We start from the raw sequence: 18460 nt of genomic DNA, 5'->3' as shown, positions 1-18460 counted from the left end.
CTTTTTCTTGTTATATTTAATTTGTTAGGAATTGCAGCCCAATTTGAATACTAGAGGTAAAACAGGCTTTCTTGTCTTTTTGTGGTTTTAATGGACAAACTTCTAAAGTTTCACCATTGAATAACGGTGTCTACTTTTACATTTGTTTGTTTTATTGAGGTGAAATTCACATATTCATATAACATAAAATTAGCTGCTATGAAATAGATAATTCAGTGGTATTTAGTACATTCACAATATTGTACAATCACCAATTCCAGAACATTTTTTCTTCTTTTTAAGAATCTCCATTATTTTAAGCCATTACTTTACACTAATCCCACCTTTGGTATTAGAGTAATGTTGGCCTCATAGAATGAATTAGAAATTATTTCCTCCTCTTCTATTTTTTTGGAAGAGTTTAGAAAAATTGGTATTAATTCTTCTTTAAATGTTAGTAGAATTCGCCAATGAAACCAACTGGTCCCAGGCTTTTTTTTTTGGTTGAGAAGTTTTTGATTGCTGATTCAATCTCTTTACGTGTAAAAAGGCTGTTAAAGGTATATTTCTATTTCTTCTGGAGTCAATTTTGGTAATTTATGTTTCTAGGAATATATCCTTTTCATCTAGGCTATCTAATTTGTTGGCATGTACTTATTCATAGTATTCTCACATAATCCTTTTTATTTCTCTGAGGTCTGTAGTATGTCCCCACTTTCATTATTTATTTTAGTATATTGCATCTTTTTCCTTAATCAATTTAGCAAAAGATTTGTCAGTTTTATTGATCTTTTCAAAGAGTCAACTTTTCATTTTCTTGATTCTCCTGATTTTTCTGACTTCTATTTCATCTCTCTCTACACTCTAATTTATTATTCCCTTCTTTCTACTAGCTTTGAATCTAGTTTGACATAATCCACTTCCAGGGCTTATGAAGTGCCCAGTCTTGCCTGAGGTATATGGCCACGTAGAGGAAGGTTACCAAATTAGAGTTCTGATAGCAGAAAGAATAGTAAGTAGTTATGGCTGATTGTTAGACAGCAAGCAATGACTGCCACATACCTGCAAAGCCTACTACGTGGCCTAATTCTTATTAACAATTCTTAACATATTTAATAAATGAATTAATCAGTAGACAAAAAATAATGAGGAAGAAAATTTCCTGTGGTGGGAAATGGTAGAAAGCTTTAACACTTGTCTCAAATGTATGCTAAGTTGCTTCAGTAGTGTCCAACTCTGTGTGACCCCATGGACTGTAGCCTGCCAGGCTCCTCTGTCCATGGGATTCTCCAGGCGAGAATACTGGAATGGGTTGCCATTTCCTTCTCCATGGGATCTTCCTGACCCAAAAATCGAACTCACATCTCTATGTCTCCTGGATTGGCAGGCAGGTTCTTTACCACTAGTGCCACCTGGGAAGCGTGTCTCACATGTATAGGAATCAAGTATTTACAGCAAGTCATGGTGATTGAAAATATTGGAGAAAAAGAAATTTAGCAAAGAATGAAAGATGAAAAGTATAGACCCTTTTCCATTTGTGGTAACCACTGATGGAGCTTTATGGCTGGCATAAATCATATCTTGATCTCCTTATGCAGGAGTGTATAGCTTCATATAAACTAGAGAATCCTTGTAATCTAGGAAACAGTTAGTTCTTAATTTTATTGGGTGAATTATTGAAATCTAGTAAATTATAAATTAATATACATTTATAAAATACAATAAAATAAAAATAGTTGGTTTTGACTAGGAGCTATAAACAAGTATTTTATACCTTTTTCCTGAATCTCAATCATTTGTATTAATTGCACCTTTTCTAATAGCTAATGGAAAGATTGTTCTCAATAAGCTAATGGATGGAGTAAAAACTGTTATAGGTGAGTGACAAATACTCTAAATCTAAGAAAATAAATTATTGTACTAAATTATATTTAATGATTTTTTATCATAGCATTGTCATAACTGTTTCATCATCATTGTTGATTTAGACATTTTTCCTTTTTATTAATGAGTGGTATTTATCAAATTTTCCAGAGTTGGTTGGACTGTAGATAATCTATATTTTAATAACAGTGCTTCAGTGCAGTCTTTTGATAAGAAGTATCTTATTCTATGAACCATTTGTCAACAACATATTTCATATGAGTTTATAATTATCACATATTAGTCTAGATGACCAAAGTATAGGTGTAGATGAAGCACTGTAGATGAAGCGAAGCTTCAACTTATATAGGTAATCATGTAAAGACCAACACAAATTTCATTCAATAACTAAAGATCAAACATCTAAAATATTCTAATTTATTGTGGTACTTTATATCCCTACATTCTACTGTATACTATATTATCCTGTCCACATGATTAGGAGATAATACTTTTCACATATGTTTCTGATGAAGCTTTGTTCTTGATTCAATAACTGAAGTCAGTGCTACATGGGGAAATATTTATTTTTATATTTTAAATGTTTAAGTAATTTTAAAAATTCTTACATTTTATAATCATTATTTGTAGGGGAAGACATTGATATCTCTGACACAGAAGGTGTTCTGGAAAACATGAGGATACAATTTTCAGATAAGGAACGCTTGGAGTTATTGAAAAAGTTACCAGCTGATGGGTAAGCATTTCAAATATCACTGTAACAGTTGTTCCCAAGAGGGGACAGTTTTGCTCCCAAAGAAACATTTGACAGTGTCTGGAAACGTTTTAGGTTGTCACAACTTGGTGGGGGAGGAGGAAATGTCACTGGCATCTGGTGGATAGAAGACATCTAGTGCATAGGACAGGCCCGTACAGCAAAGAATTATCCAAAATGTTAGCAGTGCTTCTGTGAAGAAACTTTGCAGTAAAACCTTTAAGAAAACTTAGATTTGTGTGTTTAAGAATGTCTATTCCATTTGAGACTTGAAGAAAAAGTTTGTCAAAAATTAAGAAATCTTAATTGTATAACTTAGTTCTTCATTTGAAAATCAAGAAACATACCATTATCATGAATAAGTGCTGAGAAATACCTGCCATTACTCTTAATTCTACTGGAATACTTAAGAGAGAAAATTGAAGAAAAAGGAAGTGTGGATGTTCAGTCCTTCTGTTGTGTCCAACTCTTCATGACTCCATGAACTGTAGCCAGCCTGGCTTCCCTGTCCTTCACTATCTCCTGGAGTTTTCTCAAGCTCTTGTCCATTGAGTCGATGATGCCTTCCAACCATCTCATCCTCTGTCACATCCTTCCCCTCTTGTCCTCAATCTTTCCCAGCATCAGGGTCTTTTCCAGTGAGTTGGCTCTTCACATCAGGTGGCCAAAGTATTGGAACTTCAGCATCAGCCCTTTCGATGAATAGTCAGGGTTGATTTCATTTAGGATTGACTGGTTTGATCTCATTGCTGTTCAAGGGATTCTCAAGAGTCTTCCCCTGCACCACAATTCAAAAACATCAATTCTGCAGTGTTCAACATTGTCTATGTCCAACTCTCATACCTGTACATGACTACTGGAAACATCAAAGATTTGACTCTTTAGACTTTTGTCAGCAAAATGATGTCTCTGCTTTTTAATATGCTATTGAGGTTTGTCATAGCTTTTCTTCCCAAGGAGCATGTGTCTTTTAATTTCATGGCTGCAGTCACTGTCCTCAGTGATTTTGGAGCCCAAGAAAATAAAATCTTCCTCTGTTTCCATTTTTTTCCCATCTATTTGCCATGAAGTGATGGGACCGGATGCCATGATCTTAGTTTTCTGAATGTTGAGTTTTAAGCCAGCTTTTTCACTTTCCTCTTTCACTTTCATCAAGAGGCTCTTTAGTTCTCTTCACTTTCTGCCCTAAGGGTGGTGTCATCTGCATATGTGAGGTTATTGATATTTCTCCCTGCAATCTTGATTCTAGCTTGAGCTTCATCCAGTCCAGCATTTCTTATGATGTACTCTGCATAGAAGTTAAATAAGCAGGGTGACAATATACAGCCTTGAGGTACTCCTTTCCCAGTTTGGAGCCAGTCAGTTGTTCCATGTCTGGTTATAACTGTTGCTTCTTGACCTGCATACAGGTTTCTCAGGAGGCAGATAAAGTGGTATGGTATTCCCATCTGTTTAAGAATTTCCCACAGTTCGTTGAGATCCACACAGTCAAAGGGCTTAGTGTAGTCAATGAATCAGAAGTAGATGTTTTTCTGGAATTCTCTTGCTTTTTCTGTGATCCAACAGATGTTGGCAATTTATCTCTGGTTCCTCTTCCTTTTCTAAATCTAGCTTGAGCATCTGGAAGTTCTTGGTTCATGTACTAGTGAAACCTGGCATGGAGAATTTTGAGCATTACTTTGTTACATGTGAGATGAGTGCAATTGTACAACAGTTTGAACATTCTTTGGCATTACTTTTCTTTGGGACTGGAATGAAGACTGACCTTTTCCAGGTCTGTGGCCACTGCTGAGTTTTCCAAATTTGCTGGCATATTGAGAGCAGCACTTTAACAGCATCATCTTTTAGGATTTGAAATAGCTCAACTGGAATTCTGTCACCTCCACTAGCTTTGTTCATAGTGATGCTTCCTAAGGCCCACTTGACTTCACACTCCAGGATATCTGGCTTTAGTTGAATGACCACACAATCATGTTTATCTGGATTATTAAGACCTTTCTTGTATAGTTCTTTTGTGTATTCTTGCCACCTCTTCTTAATCTCTTCTGCTTTTGTTAGGTCCTTACTATTTTGTCCTTTATCATCCCCATCATTGCATGAAATGTTCTCTTGATATCTCCAGTTTTCTTGAAGAGATCTCTAGTCTTTCCCATTCTATTGTTTTCCTCTATTTCTTTGCATTAATCACTGAGGAAGGCTTTCTTATCTCTCCTTGTTATTCTTTGGAACTCTGCATTCAGATTAATATATCTTTCCCTTTCTTCTTTGCCTTTCACTTCTCTTCTTTTCTCAGCTATTTGTAAGGCCTCCTCAGACAACCATTTTGCCTTCTTTCATTTCTTTTTCTTTGGGGATAATTTTGGGCACTGTCTCCTATACATACAAACCTCTGTCCATAGTTCTTCAGGCACTTTGTCTATAGATCTAATCCTTTGAATCTAGTTGTCACTTCTACTGTATAATCATAAGGGATTTGATTTAAGTCATACCTGAGTGGCCTAGTGGTTTTCCTTACTTTCTTCAATTTAAGTCTGTATATTGCAGTAAGGAGTTCATGATCTGAGCCACAGCCAGCTCCCAGTCTTGTTTTTGCTGACTGTATAGAGCTTCTCCATCTTTGGCAACAAAAAATACAATCAATCTGATTTCAGTATTGACCATCTGGTGATGTCCATGTGCAGAGTCGTCTCTTGTATTGTTGGAAGAGGGTGTTTGCTATGACCGGTGTGTTCTCTTGACAAAAATTGGTTGGCATTTGTCCTGTTTCATTTTGTACTCCAAGGCCAAACTTGCCTGTTACTCCAGGTATCTCTTGACTTCCTATTTTTTGCATTCCAGTCCCCTATGGAATGTCATCTTTTTTTGGAGTTAATTCTAGAAAGTCTTATATATCTTCATGGAACCATTGAATTTCAGCTTCTTTGGCATTAGAGGTTGGGGCATAGACTTAGATTACTGTGATGTTGAATAGTTGGCCTTGGAAACAAACCAAGATCATTTTGTTGTTTTTGAGATTGCACCCAAGTACTGTGTTTCAAACTCTTTTGTTGACTATGAAGGCTACTCCATTTCTTCTAAAGGATTCTTGCCCACAGTAGTAGATATAATGTTCATCTGAATTAAATTCACCCACTCCGGTCCATTTTAGTTTACTGATTCCTAAAATGTCAGTGGTCACTCTTGCCATCTCTTGTTTGACCAATCCAATATACCTTGATTAAGGGACCTGACATTCCAGGTTTCTATGGAATATTGTTCTTGACAGCATCAGGCTTTACTTTCATTGGACATCGTTTCTGGGCATCATTCCTGCTTTGACTCAGCCTCTTCATTCTTTCTGGAGCAATTTTTCTGCTCTTCCTCTGGAGCATATTGGACAACTACCAGCCTGGGGGGCTCATCTTTCAGTATCATATCTTTTGGCCTTTTCATACTGCTCATGGGTTTCTCAAGGCAAGAATGCTAAAGCAGTTTGCCATTCCCTTCTCCAGAAATCCAAATGAGAAAAGTAAAAGGAGGGATTAAAAGACTGCATGTTTTGGCATGGTAGAATAATAATAATAATAATACTGGCTTTACAATTCAAAGAGAATATGATCACTTTTGTTTGGGGAGGGGAGGGCTGTACCACATGGCATGTGGGACTTTGATCAGGGATTAAACCCATGTTCCCTACTTTGGAAGCACAGAATCTTAACCACTGGACCACCAGGAAAGTCCCCAAATGATCAGACTTTCAAAGTTTTTTTTAGTTTGTAATGTTTTTATAATTTGATATGTATGGAAAAATTTTAAAGCCATCATTCTAAAATGATTTTAAAACCATCTTGGTGACTGATTTCTCTTTTTCCTGAATTATGTGTTTTTTTACAGCTGATGGGAAAATCTATCAGAATAGATTACTGGAAGGTATAAAGACTCTTAGAGATAGGAGAGTCATAATGAAAAAAGTAGATGAGTGCTCTGTAATTTACCATTTTTTTGTTGTAGTATAAAACACGTAAGATAAAATTTCTATTTCAGTAACATTAAGTATACAACCTTTTGTAACCATTACCACCATCCATAACCAGAAACTTTTCATCACCCCAAACAGAAATGCTATCAAAAAGTCCATTAAGAAATAATTTCCCATTCCCCTCTCCTCCGCCCTGAGTAACCACTACTCTACTTTCTATCTCTATGAATTTGCCTATTTTATGTACCTTATGTAAGTAAGTATCATTTAATTTTGTTATTTTTTTTTTCAAGAAAAATCCATATTCCTTTGGAATTTCCCAAACTTTGGCAGGGCTTGGAAAAATCAAAATCTGAATCTGTACCGTAAAAAAATAAAAGATTTCTTTTATTCATAAAATTTAATCAACAGTAAAGCCAACCAGTCTGAAAATTTAATTAGCAATAACAACCACCGCCCCTTAGTTGAACAGAAGAATTGACTGGATTGTCTAGTTTTGTGTTTGTTTGTTTTTAATTTTATTTTATTTTCAAACTTTACAACATTGTATTAGTTTTGCCAAACATCGAAATGAATCCACCACAGGCACACCTGGATTGTCTAGTTTTGTCAGATTTTTAAATTACTATATTTTGCTCTCATCCCTGTCTCTTTCTAAGGAGGGAAAATTGATGTCGGTAAATTGGACACAGTTCTGGAAAACATGGGGATGAATCTCACAGAAAAGGAACTTAAAGATCTGACACGGAGCCTGCAAACTGATGGTGAGCAACAAATGGTGAACATTCAGAGTTCAAATAGCAGAGTAGTTAAAGGCACAGATGCTAGAACCAGACTGACTGTGTTTGAATTCTAACTCTTAAGTTTTAAAATTATGGCATCTTAATGTTTTTCTGTCTCAGTTTCTTCATATATGAAAGAAGTACATTAATAGCACATCCTTAATAGAATTTTGTGAGGATTAAATTGAACCAGTGCCTGGTATTATACATAATGTGTCCAATAAAGTCACTTATTACTGTGATATATATTAGTTATAATCATTTCTATTATTATTAGGCACCTCTGAAAGCTTGTGAGATTATAGACCTCTTCAAAATGCTTACTTGACATCAAGCTGCTTAGAAAAACTTTGAAAACCCAATATGGACGTAAGAACAAACATTTTCTCTTGACTTTTACATTAATTTATGTTAATGTTTTCTTTTGCATGATGAAGTCTACACATTGCTGAGAATGTCAACAGGATTACTGAAGGACCATTAGGGAGACAGGAAAAAAGAGAAAAAGTGGGGAGAGGTTGCAGAGGGCAAGGCTTGTGACAATAGGATATAACAAAATTAAAAGAGTAAAATTGAAAAAAAACAAGGGAGAAACAAAGAAAGCCTACTGAGCATAATGATTAAAATTTCACCCCAAATTGCATCAGATTGCAGAGATATCGTCCCCCAGCTATTTAAAATAGAAGCACAAAGATGGTGTCACTTTTTTTGTCCCCTTAGAGAGTCTCATCACAGAGCAAAGTTGTCTATAATTTGGGCCACCCTGTGAACATGGTCTTCCTCCTTTAGAAGGCTATCAAGGTTCCTATATGATGTTGCCAGACTCCATTATCCAGGAGCTGATGCTGAACTTCAGTTCCCTCTTGGAAACCTGGAAACAAGCTCTGATTTTAGTGTAACTAATCACAGAGCAATTCCCTCCTAGAAGGACAAGATCTAGAATATGTGAACTTTAGAAGATTCCAGTAAGGCTAAGAAATACCTCACCACTGGACAAATCCATTTTTCCCATCTTAATCAGATGCCATTTAGTAGGAATTTTGTCATTTCTTTACATTTTTCAGAGATAAGTTCTTGTTTTTTTTAAGTTAATTTATTGATTTATTTTAATTGGAGGCTAATTACTTTACAGTATTGTAGTGGTTTTTGCCATGCATTGACATGAATAAGCCATGGGTGTACATGTGTCCTCCATCCTGAACCTCCCTCCCAACTCCCTCCCCATCCCATCCCTCAGAGTTGTCCCAGTGCATCGGCTATGAAAGCCCTGTTTCATGCATCGAACTTGGACTGGTGATTTATTTCACATATGGTAATATACATGTTTCAATGCTATTCTTTCAAATCATCTCACCCTCGCCTTTTCCCACAGAGTCCAAAAGTCTGTTCTTTACATCTGTGTCTCTTTTGCTGTCTCAAATATAGGATCATCTTTACCATCTTTCTAAATTCCATATATATGTGCTAATATACTGGTTTGGTGTTTTTCTTTCTGACTTACTTCACTCTGTATAATAGGCTCCAGTTTCATCCACTTCATTAGAACTGATTCAAATGCATTCTTTTTAATAGCTGAGTAATATTCCATTGTGTATAAGTACCACAACTTTCTTATCTACTTGTCTGCTGATGGGCATCTAGGTTGCTTTCATGCCCTAGCTATTGTAAACAGTGCTGCGATGAACATTAGGGTACACGTGTCTCTTTCAATTCTGATTTCCTTGGTGTGTATGCCCAGCAGTGGGATTGCTGGGTCATATGGCAGTTCTATTTGAGTTTTTTAAGGAATCTCCACACTGTTCTCCATAGTGGCTGTACTAGTCTGCATTTCCACCAACAGTGTGAGAGGGTTCCCTTTTCTCCCCACCCTCTTCAGCATTTATTGTTTGTAGACATTTTGATAGCAGCCATTCTGATCATCGTGAGATGGTACCTCATTATGGTTTTGATTTGCATTTTTCTGATAATAAGTGATGTTGAGCATCTTTTCATGTGTTTGTTAGCCATCTGTATGTCTTCTTTGGAGAAATGTCTGTTTAGTTCTTTGGACTATTTTTTGATTGGGTCATTTATTTTTCTGGAATTGAGTTGCATGAGCTGCTTGTATATTTTTGAGATTATTTCTTTGTCAGTTGCTTCATTTGCTATTATTTTCTCCCATTCTGAAGGCTGTCTTTTCACCTTGCTTATAGTTTCCTTCGTTGTGCAAAAGTTCTTAAGTTTAATTAGGTCCCATTTGCTTATTTTTTGCTTTTATTTCCATTACTCTGGGAAGTGGGTCATAGAGAATCCTGCTGTGATGTATGTCAGAGAGTGTTTTGACTATGTTTTCCTCTAGGAGTTTTATGGTTTCTGGTCTTACATTTAGATCTTTAATCCATTTTGAGTTTATTTTTGTGTATGGAACTTATAGCAGAGTACATCATGAGAAATGCTGGGCTGGAGGAAGCACAAGCTGGAATCAAGATTTCCGGGAGAAATATCAATAACCTCAGATATGCAGATGACCCCACCCTTATGGCAGAAAGTGAAGAAGAACTAAAGAGCCTCTTGATGAAAGTGAAAGAGGAGAGTGAAAAAGTTGGCTTAAAGCTCAACATTCAGAAAACGAAGATCATGGCATCTGGTCCCATCACTTCATGGCAAATAGATGGGAAAACAGTGAAAACAGTGGCTGACTTTATTTTTCTGGGCTCCAAAATCACTGCAGACAGAGATTGCAGCCATGAAATTGAAAGACATTTATTCCTTGGAAGGAAAGTCATGACCAACCTAGACAGCATATTAAAAAGCAGAGACATTACTTTGTCCACAAAGGTCCATCTAGTCAAGGCTATGGTTTTTCCAGTGGTCATGTATGGATGTGAGAGTTGGACTATAAAGAAAGCTGAGCACTGAAGAATTGATGCTTTTGAACTGTGGTGCTGGAGAAGACTCTTGAGAATCCCTTGGACTGCAAGGAGATCCAACCAGTCCATCCTAAAGGAGATCAGTCCTGGGTGTTCATTGGAAGGACTGATGTTGAAGCTGAAACTCCAGTACTTTGGCCACCTCATGCAAAGAGCTGACTCATTTGAAAAGACCCTGATGCTGGGAAAGATTGAGGGCAGAAGGGGAAGGGGACAACAGAAGATGAGATGGTTAGATGGCATCACCGACCCAATGGACATGGGTTTGGGTAGACTCCGGGAGTTGGTGATGGACAGGGAGGCCTGGCGTGCTGCAGTTCATGGTGTTGGAGAGAGTCAGACATGACTGAGTGACTGACCTGAACTGAACTGAACTGATGGTGTTAGAAAGTGTTCTAGTTTCATTCTTTTACAAGTGGTTGACCAGTTTTCCCAGCACCACTTGTTAAAGAGATTGTCTTTTCTCCATTGTATATTCTTGCCTCCTTTGTCAAAGACAAGGTGTTCATATTGCATGGATTTACATCTGGGCTTTCTATTTTGTTCCATTAATCTATATTTCTGTCTTTGTGCCAGTACTGTACTGTCTTGATGACTGTGGCTTTGTAGTATAGTCTGAAGTCAGGCAGGTTGATTCCTTCAGTTCCATTTTTCTTTCTCAAGATTGCTTTGGCTATTGCAGGTTTTTTGTATTTCCATCCAAATTGTGAAATTATTTGTTCTAGTTCTCTGAAAAATACCGTTGGTAGCTTGATAGGAATTGCGTTGAATCTATAGATTGCTTTGGGTAGTATATTCATTTTCTCTATCTTGATTCTTCTGATCCATGAACATGGTTTATTTCTCCATCTATTTGTGTCATCTTTGATTCCTTTCATCATTGTTTTATAGTTTTCTATATATAGGTCTCTCGCTTCTTTAGGTTGGAGAAGGCAATGGCACCCCACTCCAGTGCTCTTGCCTGGAAAATCCCATGGATGGAGGAGCCTGGTGGGTTGCGGTCCATGGGGCCGCTAAGAGTCAGACATGACTGAGCGACTTCACTTTGACTTTTCACTTCCATGCATTGGAGAAGGAAATGGCAACCCACTCCAGTGTTCTTGCCTAGAGAGTCCTAGGGATGGGGGAGCCTGATGGGCTGCCGTCTATGGGGATGCACAGAGTTGGACACGACTGAGGTGACTTAGCAGCTTCTTTAGGTAGATTTATTCCTAAGCATTTTATTATTTTCGTTGCAATGGTGAATGGAATTGTTTCCTTAATTTCTGTTTTCTCATTGTTAGTATATAGGAATGCAAGGGATTTCTGTGTGTTAATTTTATATCCTGCAACTTTACTATATTCATTAATTAGCTCTAGTAATTTTATGGTGCTGTCTTTAGGGTTTTCTATGTAGAGGATCATATCATCTGCAAACAGTGAGAGTTTTACTTCTTCTTTTCCAATCTGGATTCCTTTTATTTCTTTTTCTTCTCTGATTGCTGTGGCTAAAACTTCCAAAACTATGTTGAATAGTACTGGTGAGAGTGGGCACCCTTGTCTTGTTCCTGATTATAGGGGAAATGCTTTCAATTTTTCACCACTGAGGATAATGTTTTCTGTGGGTTTATCATATATGGCTTTTATTATGTTGAGATATGTTCATTCTATGCCTGCTTTCTGGAGGTTTTTTTTTATCATATATTGATGTAGAATTTTGTCAAAGACTTTCTCTGCATCTATTGAGATAATCATATGGTTTTTATCTTTCAATTTGTTAATATGTTGTATCACATTGCTTGATTTGTGAAAACTGAAGAATCCTTGCATCCCTGGGATAAAGCCCATGATATATGATCTTTATAATATGTTGTTGGATTCTGTTTGGTAGAATTTTGTTAAGGATTTTTGCATCTATGTTCATCAGTGATATTGACCTGTAGTTTTCTTTTTTTGTGGCATCTTCGTCTGGTTTTGGTATTAGGGTGATGCTGGCCTTATAGAATGAGTTTGGAAGTTTACCTTCCTCTGCAATTTTCTGGAAGAGTTGGAGTAGGATAGGTGTTAGCTCTTCTCTAATTTTTTTGGTAGAATTCACCTGTGAAGCCATCTGGTCCTGGGCTTTTGTTTGTGGAAGATTTCTTATTACAGTTTCTATTTCCATGCTTGTGATGGGTCTGTTAAGATTATCTAGTTCTTCCTGGTTCAGTTTTGGAAGGTTATACTTCCAAAGAAGTATAAGAATTTCTCCATTTCTTCCAAGTTGTCCATTTTATTGGTATATAGTTGCTGATAGTAGTCTCTTATGATCCTTTGTATTTCTGTGTTGTCTGTTGTGATTTCTCCATTTTCATTTCTAATTTTATTGATTTGATTCTTCTCCCTTTGTTTCTTGATGAGTCTGGCTAATCATTTGTCTATTTTATTTATCTCCTCAAAGAACCAGCTTTTAGCTTTTGCTGATTTTTGCTGTAGTCTCCTTTGTTTCTTTTTCATTTATTTCTGCCCTAATTTTTAAGATTTCTTTCCTTCTACTAACCCTGGGATTCTTCATTTCTTCTTTTTCTAGTTGCTTTAGGTGTAAAGTTAGGTAATTTATTTGATTTTTCTTTTGCTTCTTGAGGTAAGCTTGTATTCCTATGAACCTTCCCCTTAGCACTGTTTTACTGAATCCCATAGGTTTTGGGTTGTCGTTTTCATTTTCATTCATTTCTATGCATATTTTTATTTCTTTTTTGATTTCTTCTGTGATTTGTTGGTTATTCAGAAGTGTGTTGTTTAGCATCCATATATTTGTATGCTTTTAAGACCTTTTTCTTTAGCTCAGAATGCCCATCTGAAATTATAATGGATTTTTTATTATGTTTAATAGTTGTATTTTCTCAATAGTGTAATATATAATTCAAATTTTAATTTTTGCTGTTAGTCAACAGGTAAATATTTGGAAAATAAAAGCACAAGAATGTTTCACTGTTTTCCTCTTTCTCAATACTTAATATAATTGAGATTCTGATTTAGTGAACTTATTTTGTCTCTCTAATGTTTCTATTTGAATGTCCTTTTAATAACTGATGAAATAGATCATTGAATATCTATTATATACAAAGGTTGTAATTAACAATTGTGTAGGTATTAAGTCAGTTATAACTTGCACATGTAATTCCAGTCAATGAATTTTTTTGGCTTCATTATAATAGTGAATAAATAATGAGTATGTGTCAACTTTATACGAGTAGAAAATTTCCAAACATAAAACAGTAAAATATGGTATACATCACCTTTTTAATTTTGACCCAGTAACCTAACTAAATAATGGAGAATTTTCCAATATCTAAATGCTTAAAAGCAGCTAAAGTAAATGGGGCTTCTTTTGCATATAATTCTTTTATGCTGAAAGTTTTAATATCTTAAAAAAATGTCAGTGTCACATTGTTAATATAGTTACATATGTGAAATGTAAAACATTTTTCTTATTTTATACCAATGAAAGGAAGAAATAAAATTCTATAGCAAGTGATAAGTACTAAATTTTTTTTGTTCACTTTCTCATCTTTTGTGTTATGTGTGTGTGTGTGTGTATATATAGATATATATAGATATATAGATAGATAGATGTAACATGTGTGTTTTCTTGCAGTTGATGGGAAAGTTGATATGAAAAAGGTAATGGATGAAGTGAAAGCCTTCACAGGTTAGTGGTAAATTACTAATAAACTGAACATCTTAGGATTTGACAATTTTTATGTTTCTATCATGTTTTGCTGCTATCCTGCCACTAGATCCAATGGAAAGTTTTATCTTGTTGCATAAATTTAAGTTAGGAAAAAAGGAAGCAAAAATAAAGCAATACAAAATATACCTACAGGACTAAATCTATATAAGAAATCCTACACTGTAGAGATTTCCTTCCTAATAAAACATTTAGGAATGAAATTCTAGGCAGGCACAATAAATGGCACTGTGAATTCTTGAATAATTGTAAATGAGTCAACAATTGCTTTATTAACAAAGTCACGTAACACTTTCTTATAAGATTATTTTTAATCTTACCTAATAAGCTATCTAGGTGGATTAACTGAACAGTAATATAAATAAATTTATTTTTTCTCATAATTTAAAAAGAACCTTTGTCTGTTAGTATTGAAGAAACAATTAAGAGTTCTGATTTCCCCCAAGACTATATAGATGGGGACTTCATTGTGCTTTTTGCTATTCAACCTCAAATTTGGAATCATCATTAATAAGTATAATTATTTCTAACTTTTTAAAGGTGAAAATATCAATAACGTGGAAAATGTGCTGAGTGATACGGGAATTGAACTTCCAGAAACAGAATATGCAAAGCTGATGAAAGCACTGCCAGTTAGTGGTAAGCCTAAAAACTGCTGCTGAAACCTTCCTTTGAACAACTAGACCTTGTAAGCCTGGGAGGGAAGTTATAAAGCTTTAGAATTTAATGCCTAAGGATTTAAAATTTAAACTCTGGGTTATTTCTAAAAGTCCACCACCCAGATTGAGGGCTATTGTACAAAATAAATGGCTTGTCCACATCAAAAATGTGAAAATCATGATGGAAAAAGAATGAGGAATTGTCCCCGATTAAGGAATAAAGAAACATGAGAAATTGATTCTTAGTTGCTATATATTGACATTAATGGAACAACTAGTAAAATTTGAGTAAACTCTGTAGATTAGTTAGGTGTGCTGTATCAATCTTAATCTTCTAATTGTGCTGTCACTACGTAGGAGAATTATATACATGTATATGTGTATATATATATATATATTTTTTTTTTTTTAAAGATAATGCACACTAAAGTACTTAGTGGTTAAGGGCATTGTACCTGCAAATTCACTTGCAAACATTCAGAAAAAAATAATATGCACCTTCAGAAAGGATGATACAGTAAATATAGTTAAATGTTAACATTTGAAAAATCTGGGTAAAGACTATATGAGAATTCTTTGTACTATTTTTGTTACTTTCTGACTCTGACAGTGTCATGTAGATTTTGGTTTAAGAATCACTGAAATTTCCTGTGAAAATTGCCATGATAAGCAATGATTTTATTCATTCACTTGTCTTATTTTTTAGATTCCACAATAAGTAAAAATATACAGTATTTATCATTCTGTGTGACTTACTTCATGAAGTGTAATACTCTCCAGCTTCAAAACAAAGAGCATGGCAAAATGTCCTCATAAAACTTTTTAAAATTTCCCCTGTATTGATAATTATTTCCCTAGTCTCATTCAGTATCAATCTTAATCTTCTAATTAATGCACACTGTGTTTAGTGTGCATTATCTTAAATATATATGTATGTACACACATATATATACACATATACATGCATATAATTCTCTTACATAGTCACAGCACAATTAGAAGATTAAGTTTGATACTGGTCAATCTCAGTCTGATTTACTGTATTTATGCTTTATCTTTTTCTCAGTTATACTTCCTAGCAATTAATCTGTGTTATTGTTTCCTACCCCACAAACAACCCAATTCTTAGACTTATTTGTTGTTTACTATTTGTTTAATGTATTAATTTCTGCTATAATTTTTGTCAGTTCCTTTTTCTGTCTTTGGAACATTTTCATTCTCTATTATTCTTGAAGTTGAATGATTGACTGTTTTCATTTTTGTTGCTTTAGCCTTATTTCATGGGATCAGATATATAGTTCTTGTTATCATCATTGTTAATTAGCTTACAGTTTCATTTTTCCTCTTGACCCAAATGTTGCTGCCAAAATAATTTTGATATGTTTAGATGGTTGGATTTTTTGACTTCTAGTATTTTAACTTTATTTAAACATAATATTAAAACTTTAGAAAAGTTTTAAGAAGAGTACAAAAAACTCCCTCCTACCCTTTACCCAGGTTCACAATTCGTTTACAATTTGCCCATTAGCTTTATCATTTATTCATACTTTCTCTCTCTATCCATACTCCTCTCTCCAATAAATACACACACGTACATACATTCTTTTTTCCTGAATCAACTGCAGAAATATTAACACTCAACATCCAGAAATAATAAATTGACAAGACTTAATACTTCTGCATGAGATAAAAAGCGAATACCAACCTTGGAAATTATTTGCAACAAGTATAACAAAGAGATAATTAAGAACTTTTTAAAGATCTTTTTTTAAATAAAAAGACCACCTAATATGAAAATGGACTTTTGACAATGGACATAAACATGCATGTATAAATGGGCATGAAACACTTTTTTAAAGAACCTGATCATGTATATTCAGCATGGTAGGATTCTACAAAAAAATGGCTTTGTGGGACAAAGTATGAATAGTTTTTTATTTTTAAAGATTTTAGTATTTCTTAATGTTATTACTACTTCAAGGTAAAACAGATAAAAGTATTCTAGGACAAATTATTATTATTCTTAAATATAAGAAATAAATTCTATTTTTGTGAATTCCATTATCAGTTTCCCTGTATCATAATCCAAACCCCCTTTTTTAACAGGTGATGGAAAGGTGCATAAAAATAGAACACTAAAGGGTGTGACATCTTTCAGAAGTAAGAATTGTAATGTATTGATTTTTTTGTCTGATATCTTCAGTCTTTTCATAAGATTTTGAATCCTTTATCCTTTTTATATTTTTATTCATTATTTTTGCTTCTTTCAATGTATTTTCATTTTACACAGAAATGATGTGTATACTTTTATCTTCATAGGAAATACCATACATGGAATTTTTCTAGTATTGCTCCCAGGTAAATAATTGGTATGTAATTTTGCAAAGAAAAATTGAAGTGGAAGATTAACATCACCACTGAATTTAGAAAAGTTGTTCAGCAACAATGACAGCCAATTTTGGAGTCTGATCCAAAAAAATAAATAAAACTACTTTGTACAGTAAATCAGGACTACTGGGAGTAATGGATGAGGATTCTCCAGGTCCAGTTACCATTCGGCCCAATAACCTTCTTGAGAACGTCTTCTCTATGTAGACTTGTCACCAGTATAGGTTTTAAGGAAATGTGTTCCATGTTCTTGTACCTATTGACTTTCTCTATACTCTTGGAAAAGTCAAATGGAAGCTATCGTCTTCTTATCAGAAATGGCAATAACAATACAAATATACAAATTTTATTTTTTGTTGTCTCTTTATTATAATACTTATACATACTCATGAAAGACATTTAAAGACAAATGTGTTTTTCATGTTTTAGATCATTCAGTGGCTTTCATGTTACTTTTCTGTCTTTCTTAAGGGGGAAAAGTTGACATCAGCAACTTGAGACCACTTCTAGAAAAAATGGATATCAAACTCACTGAAAAAGAATTTGAACAGCTAAATGAAAATCTACCTGTTGATGGTATGAATAGTAAGTAGCATTGTCAGTCTCCAAAGGGAGTTTTCTCCATGTCTTACAGCTGAGAATTTCTAAAATTTGATTTAGTTGGTAATAACATAAAAGTTTAAAATCTTAAGGTACCCTAAACTTAAAAGAAAAAAAAAAGCTACAAATGCCAACTATTGTTACTGTCATTCACCATTGTTTTAAGGATTCCAGCTACTTCAATGAGGAAATGGGATGAAACAATACTGAGAAAGAGACAATATTACGTTTAGTTTCAGATGATATGATTGTGTCTCTAAGAAACACAGAACACGAACTAAAAGAAATCTATTATAATTACTGAGTCTTATACATGCGAAGTCGCTTCAGGCGTGTCCAACTCTTTGCAACTCCATGGACTGTAGCCTGCTGGGCTCCTCTGTCCTTGGGATTCTCCAGACAAAGATACTGAAGTGGGTTACCATTTCCTCATCCAGGGGATCTTCCCGACCCAGGGATCGAACCCATGTCTCTTATGTCTCCTGCTTTGGCAGGCGGCTTCTTTACCACTGGTACCATCTGGGAAGCCCTATTGTGTATTAGATAAGCCATTTTGGTTCAGGTAACTAAATACAAGATAAATATGCAAACCTCAGTGGCTTTCCCAAAGCTTACAATGACCAAATAGGAAAAGTACTTGATTTATAACTTCAACAAAACCCATGAACTATCTAAGAATGCATTTTACAAGAAATAGGATCTGTATAGAGTAAAATCTTAATAAGGAACATAAAAAGTTAATTCGTGTTCTTGAATGGTAAACTAACACTCAGGTTCAGATTGTTAAATCAGACTGACATAAATCAGAGATCTTACTTAGTGTCAAGCTTCACCAAAT

At 34.7% G+C, this 18460-nt stretch overlaps 1 protein-coding gene across 12 annotated transcripts in view; it reads left to right on the top strand.

Annotated features, from left to right (window-relative positions):
- LOC102391025 (EF-hand calcium-binding domain-containing protein 13) overlaps positions 1-18460 on the top strand; it is a 96719-nt gene that overhangs the window by 8052 nt on the left and 70207 nt on the right. For 7 of the 12 annotated variants that reach the window (XM_044938840.1, XM_044938842.1, XM_044938838.1 and 4 more), the window contains 7 exons: positions 1803-1856; positions 2494-2599; positions 7236-7339; positions 13883-13936; positions 14516-14614; positions 16741-16794; positions 17494-17607. In XM_044938840.1, coding sequence (XP_044794775.1) covers positions 1803-1856; positions 2494-2599; positions 7236-7339; positions 13883-13936; positions 14516-14614; positions 16741-16794; positions 17494-17607 — 585 coding nt within the window. The remainder of the gene's footprint in view (positions 1-1802; positions 1857-2493; positions 2600-7235; positions 7340-13882; positions 13937-14515; positions 14615-16740; positions 16795-17493; positions 17608-18460) is intronic. The other 5 variants (XM_044938843.1, XM_044938835.1, XM_044938836.1 and 2 more) reach the window with 4 other exon arrangements.

The sequence above is a fragment of the Bubalus bubalis genome, chromosome 3, assembly GCF_019923935.1.
Source record: "Bubalus bubalis isolate 160015118507 breed Murrah chromosome 3, NDDB_SH_1, whole genome shotgun sequence".
Taxonomy (NCBI): domain Eukaryota; kingdom Metazoa; phylum Chordata; class Mammalia; order Artiodactyla; family Bovidae; genus Bubalus; species Bubalus bubalis.
This window is presented reverse-complemented; position numbering and strand designations above follow the sequence as displayed.